The sequence below is a fragment of the Gossypium arboreum genome, chromosome 13 (genome assembly GCF_025698485.1).
Source record: "Gossypium arboreum isolate Shixiya-1 chromosome 13, ASM2569848v2, whole genome shotgun sequence".
In the NCBI taxonomy this organism is placed as follows: Eukaryota; Viridiplantae; Streptophyta; class Magnoliopsida; order Malvales; family Malvaceae; genus Gossypium; species Gossypium arboreum.
Genome location: NC_069082.1, coordinates 28,110,155 through 28,117,446, shown reverse-complemented (window position 1 = coordinate 28,117,446; position 7,292 = coordinate 28,110,155). Strand labels below are relative to the sequence as shown.

The 7,292-nt window shown below is 30.3% G+C and overlaps 1 protein-coding gene across 1 annotated transcript; it reads right to left on the bottom strand.

Annotated features, from left to right (window-relative positions):
* Window positions 1–3,786: 3,786 nt before the first annotated feature.
* On the bottom strand, window positions 3,787–4,731 carry LOC108463003 (uncharacterized). Its single transcript, XM_017762931.2, has one exon. It carries the CDS (start codon window positions 4,729–4,731, stop codon window positions 3,787–3,789), a length of 945 nt encoding a protein of 314 aa, XP_017618420.1.
* Window positions 4,732–7,292: the final 2,561 nt, after the last annotated feature.

Below are 7,292 nucleotides of genomic sequence, written 5' to 3'. Positions count from 1 at the left end.
GATGAGTGCTGGAAGCATATGATGAATAAATATAGAATTGTAGCTTAAATTTTGATATATGATGATTTTATCAAGTAAAATTGATGGAAATTGATTTTAGGACGTAATTATGAAAGAGTTTGGAATTAAGGTCTAGTGCTAAAGTTCTGATTTCAGGGGTTATGAAGTAGTTTAAAATGATAGACTAAAGTATTAATTGAGAAAAATTAGCTCAATTAAGGGGTTAATTGAGCAAGGACTGAATTGTATGAACTGTGAAATTTGGGATAAAATGGAAATCAACATTTTGCATTAAAACTGTTTTGAACAGTTTTGAAAAATCACCAAAAATTGTAGAAAACAATGAGAGGATGAATAAAGTATAAAATTAAATCTTATTGAGTCTAGTTTCTTATAGAAGAAACGATGTAAGCAATGTAATTGTAAATCATGAGATATAATAAAATGTGTGAGACAAGGTCAGAATGATTTCGGGTTCCCCTGTCTGACTTTGGAAAATCATCAAAAATTGAAAAAAAAATTTATGGGATTAAATTTATATGTTTAGAATCCTGAATGAGTCTAATTTCAAGAGAAACAAATAGGAGCATTATTCAAATCACGTACGAGGAGATACTTAATTTTAAGTGAAGAAGGGTCGAAACTGTCAGATAGCAGAACAGAGGTGACTTTAAAGAATAAACTGTACTTATTGGCTAAACCAAAAATTCTGAAAATTTTATGGTAAGAAGATATGTAATTCTAGTTTTAGGAAAAATTAGCTGATCTTAATTTTGAGCTCCATATCTCGAGTTAAAAATAATTTAGTGACTATGACACGGATGGATAGCTTTGGAATATAAATATAAGTAAATAGTGAAATTATAGATAATGTTACTTATAAGCTACATTAAGGACGTGGAATGGAGAAGAGAAGGAGGAGGAAAATATGTGAGTGAATTATGCATAAATTGATCACATGCTCGATTATATTTGGTAAATGTTAAACTTTGTTAAAATGAAAAATGTTATAAATTCATGTTTGAATTAAATGTTATATATGTTAAAGAATAATTTGAATATTTGATATTGCCTAATAAATGAATATCTGATATTGCTTAGTAAATGTCAAGCCAAATACAAAAAAAATATGTTATAAGTGGAACATGTGTGAAAGAATATGGTAAGTATTTTCATGGTTATTATTGAGCTCATTCACATGAATCTATCATTTGAAATTGTGATAGATAGGAAGAAATAGTAAATGGCATGCTTATGTATGGTTATATGCATTTATCTGAAACACAAGAAAATGATGGTTATATATTTGATATATGGAGACATAAGACTATGATATATGAACATGGAATATATATTTTATAAATGTGTTCGTTCGTAATTATAGAATTGTGCAACTCAAGTATACTATTTGTATAAAGATAGTATTTCAAATGATTTGATGAGTAAAGCTCCAATGTGAGACCATATCTGGGAAATGTCATTGTACGAGCTTATGAGATTTTCGAGTATCCTTATCGATTCCGAATGGTTCAACGGGCTATGTCAAAACGAGTTCGAATGTGAATTTGAGCTAAGTGACTTAGGTACGTATGAGATTCATACGAGTATTGAAAATAGAAGAAATTGATGAAATTATATATGAAATTGAATGAGTATTCAATGAGAAAGGTTTGTGTATCTATATGTGATTTTTCATAACTTATTTACTTGGTGATTTCTATAAAGATATTGAACATGTGTACAATGAGAAAGGTTTGGGAACTTGAATGTGTTTAGCTATGTTTAGAATATTTGAATTGATATGTATATGTTCATATAATAGCTTTATTTATATATTGCTTACTAAGCTTTTAAAGCTTACTTTGTGTGTTCTTTCCATGTTTTATAGATTACCGAAGCTAGCTCAGACTCGGGGATCGTTGGGAATACGTCATCGCACTATCAATCATCTCTTTGGTACTTTTGGGAGCTTTGTATATATGGTATATGGCATGTATAGGCTAGTGTCATTATGGTATATTTTGTGACTTAATTTTAGCCATGAGATTTGACTTATAAATGTTGGTGTGAATTTGATCATTGAAGTTGGCCTAAATGATGTATTTGATAAGTAAGATATATGATGTACATAATGCTTATGTGATGGATTGATTATGGAATGTTGAAATGGTAAGTTTGTGGTTTGAAATATGTGATAAGATGATGACGGTGAAATGCATTTAAAAGTTATGCAAGTTTGATTGTTTTGGCATTATTATTGTTGAGAATTTAAGTAGTGAAATGGTTGATTATGAAATGACATGAATTATATGTGATTTGGTATGATTTGGCTGCCCATATATGTGATGAATTGAGACCATTTTAATGGCTAGGTGAACATGAGAAAAAGGGTGGCAAATTGGCTTTACAAATGACCTATTTTTGTCCACACAGTAGAGGCACGGGAGTGTGTCTCAACCGTGTGTGACACATGGTCATGTTACACCATGTTCTGAAGAACATAAGCATGAACATATCGTAAATAGAAATCTTGTATCCCTTTCACCTACCGTAACCCTCATTCACCAACCCTATTCTCAATTGTACCTCAACCCTTCATCACACCATAATCATATAATGTATTATTTCATTTATTCATTTTAGTTCATTGACATTTAATTTCACATAGAATCATATACTAACTTTTCAGCTTTTTTTAAAATAACCCTAAAAGACTAATTAATTATAAAAATGACCTAGAGGAAAAATTATATACAAAAATGACTCGTTTGCTACGACTATTGTTGGTGCCGCCTGAGTGTCAGGCAGCACCACCCATTTTTCCTCTCAATCATCATATTTGGAAAAAAAAAATTTGGTGCCGCATTATGTCAAACGACACTCATATGTATTTTTCAAAATACCGTGAAAATATGAATATTCACAGTGCAAAAAAAATAAGAAATATTTTTAATGGATGTCTTTAGTATGCCAGACAGCACTGGTAAATTTATTTTTAAAAAATTTGTATCAATTAAAATAAATTGAAAAAATATTTTTTTTATGGATACCATGTCAAAGCCCATCAGCATCACTTTAATCCAAAAAAAAGAAATTAATTGAGTTGTGACCTACCACATTCAAAACTTGATAAGAGGAAAAGAGATTATATGAAATTGTAATTTCACGTCATCTTTATTATTTTTAATAGAAGAATGATAAATCAAATTTTTTTCTTTTTATTTTTAATATTTTTAGTTAAATTTGAATTTATTTAAGAGAAAAAGATTGAAAATAAGGAGAAAAAAATATTAGGAAAAACTAACCAAAAGTGAGTTGTGCCCAAGTTACCTTCATACATGTAAAGGTAGGTAAACTGCCTCCTGCTTCGCCTATGTTTTCCTTATTTTAAAAGCATAAAAAGTCAAAGAACCTCTTAATTACACACTAAAGTAACTGTAACTCTTCATTCTCCTCTCCTAATTTTTCTCTGATTTGATTTTTTTTTTCTTTTCCTATCTACTTCTCAATCGCTTTCCTGTTAGTTTTTCCACCACTGGTGAAAGCATGTTATCTATGCAAAGCAAGACTTAAAAAAAAAAACAAAAACAAAAAACAGAACATAAATGGAACTCGAATTCCCTGTTTTCATCAAGCATTAAACCATTGAAACAACACGAGGAACTTTCCCATCAAGTTTTTCCACCACTGGTGAAAGCATGTTATCTATGCAAAGCAAGACTTAAAAAAAACAAAAACAAAAAACAGAACATAAATGGAACTCGAATTCCCTGTTTTCATCAAGCATTAAACCATTGAAACAACGCGAGGAACTTTCCCATCATCCACAGCCAAACTTAAATACTTGACTGCAAATTCCTCATCTTCAGCAAGCTCTCCATGTAGAGCCGTGGCATATATATAGAAAACTGTATTTGCAGCTAAATTACAAAACATTAACATCATAGAGAAGGTGGAAGTGACGTAAATATTCAAAACAAATACCCAACTTGTCCATTTATCAGCAGCTGAATCTCCGTATGTCATAACTGAGCGCCAGGTATTAATCGAAATGACGAAGCCGAAAAGCAGTATAATCTTCAAAGCAACCCCTTCCATTCCTTTAACTAAATTTCGACTTCGCTTTAATGGGTCAAACCCCCAGCTTGATTCAACGACGACGACTACGTAAGCAAATATCCAATTCACTTGTAAATGAACCACAATACACAAGAGAATAATCACGTAAACAAGGCAAAGGAAAATGAAATAAGGTGAAGGGTAATAAACTTGGAAGCCTAAAATGACTACTGCAGAAAAGGCTAAACCAAGGATCAAACTGATCCCAGAAACGATAAGCTGGGTTACAAGGCAAGTCGAGAAGAGAGGGAAGAAGGAAGTGAAAGCCGCCTTAATAGCGGATAAAAGCTTGATGGGTCGACCGTAAAAGCCGTGGAAAATGCTGTAAGTGATGGAACCTGTGGCCAAGAGGGAGAAGATGGAGATGGGGATGGTGTAAAGGAGATTTAGGATAAAGATTTTAGTGGGGAAGATGGAGGGATCTTGCTGAAGGAAGCTGAGGTAGGATTCAATGGCGATGAAGGGGTAGATGGATAAGAAGAAAGAGAAAGGGAGGAGGAAGAGGAGTGAGAGAGCTAGGAAGTGGCGGGAGTGGGCTTTGATTATCCGGCTGTATCCAGACCGGATAGCCCAGAGGTCGATCTTTAAGAGTGGTGGTGGTGGCGTTGCCATGGCGGAAGGAGTGGGAGATTATCATGGCAAATCAAATGAGAAGCTTCACCTTTATAATGCAAGGAAAAAGGGTTTTAGAGATAAGTCAGAAGGGTCAACTTTAACTAAGGTGGATATTGAGACACGTCATTTCTGGTCAACTTTTTGGTCCTTTAATCATAATTTAGTGGGAGAAAGATTGGTTTCATCGTAATGATGCACCATCCCTTATTTCAAAATAGTTTATTTCCCATTTTGGACCTTTGGTTAATAGTAATTTAATCTCTTAATCTATTTCTTAATTAAAGATTTATAGCGATTAGAATTTACAATTAGTCCCTAAGCCTGGATTAATCACAATTTCATATAAATTAGTTATCCAAATTTAAATTCATCAATACACTATCTCTGTAAATATTACTATTTAATATTTACGGACTCAGTTTACGAAAACGGAGTCCCGAAATTGTATTTTTTGACACTATTAGAATCCAAGTCATTAGATTACTATTATAATTCTTGAATATATCCTAATAATCAATAGAGTATATTTTAACAATCAACAGATCATTTTGTATTTATAGGATTCATTATTACCATAATTCACCACTTTTATCTTTTCATAGATTGATAGGAATAGAACTTTTATGAGTCTAATTCACTATATTATCACTTCACGATTTAACAAAAATTATTATCATAATTCTTTACTTGTCATCTCGCTACGTAACAAGAACTTTTCATCAGAACTTACTTACCATAACTTTTTATTTTATCATTATCTTTTATTATTCAACAGAGGTCCAACGTAGACTTAACAAAAGGCATAGGCTATGCGAAAACAATACAGTAATGCACCGAAGTGCAATAACAGAACAGAGTAGCATCGAAATGTTATGTCAGAACATGACAACATCGAAATGCGTAATTAGAATAGAGAGTGCCCTAATTTTTCCTTAATGACATGTCATCTATATCCTATTAGTTCATATCTTGTCTACTTGGGCAACCACATCAAAGTCAATTTCATTTTCTCATTTTCAGAACATAATTTGCATACTTTAAACTTATTTCAGTTTAGTCCTTTTTATCATGAAATTCACTACTCTTTGTAATTCAGTCTCACTTTCACTTTTCATACATATACTATTTCATCACACTTTCTTACACATTCTATTTATCAATATAATATTTCACAATTTAATTATAACTTTACACCTTTTCATCATTATCTTTCCACAACTTAAAGAACAATTGTAATTTGAATTACAATAATCATGAATTTTCACATTCTTTACTAAATTATTCACTTATCAAATATTTTCTTGTAAACTTTCATAACTTTTTAATTTAGTCTCTTTTTGTCATAAAAGTTCAATATTCACTAATTAATCATATTAAGTCAATTTTCTTTCTTGTTAGACTTTAATTACACAGTTTATCTTAATATATTGTTTCATATATCAATTTCTATATATGTCACTTCTATTATTTCATCCACATATTTTCTCAAGTTTGAAAATTTAGTCCTTGGCATCATAAAATTTCATATTTTCCCATAATTTGACTTTTAGAATACTTTATGCATGTTTCATAATCTCATAACACATTTATTAAACTTTTATTATAATTTCTTTATTCACATATTAAATTGTTTTACACTTTATTTTACTAATTTACCACAAAACTTCACCAAGTTTACATTTTTAATCCTTAAATAACGAGAAAATTCATGGACACTTACTTTTTCCAACTTAAAATTAATTCCTCTTCCATTTTTCCTCATCACTTGATTCATTTTCTCAATCTCTTTCTTCAACATCATATCACAACATAAAACATTCCAAGAGTAATCTTCACTTTAACATCTTTTCTATACTTTTCTAACAAAATTAAACTTGAAAACAATATAAAACCTTCACATTCATACCTTATTCTCTTGGAATCAAACTTTACTTATTTTCTCTCTCCTCCAACTTTTATTTTCTTGAATCTAAATTGACATTCTTAATCTCCATAGTCTCCTTATCATTTTTCTTTCTTGATGGTTATGGAAATTCCTTTGAGTTCTAGGTGAAAATGGTGGATTTTTTGTTTTATAAAATGACCAAATTGTAAAGAAAGCAATTTTTTTCCTTATCATGGATGGTGATATGTGAATAATTGAAAAGATGAACAATGTTCTCTTTTCAACTTTTCCAATTCCTTAACTATTAATTAATTAATAAAATATATAAAAATAAAATAAAAATAATAAAATATTTCAACCAAATAAAATACAACACCAATATCCATAATAATCATGATGTTTCATGATAATTATCTTAATTAAGAAATGACTATTTTACCCTTCAACATCATTCAACTAGAATTATCACTTAATTGAATAAAATTATAATTTAGTCCTTTATATTTCTTCACTTATTCAATTTGGTCTCTACATGCCAATTTCATTTCATAAGAAATTGGGTTATTTTCACTTTTGGTCCTTCAATTTTCTCATATTTATGCTTCAAGCCCTCAATTTTGAATAATTGTACTTCAACCTCAAAATTTTTTACATCTTTACGATTTAGTCCTTA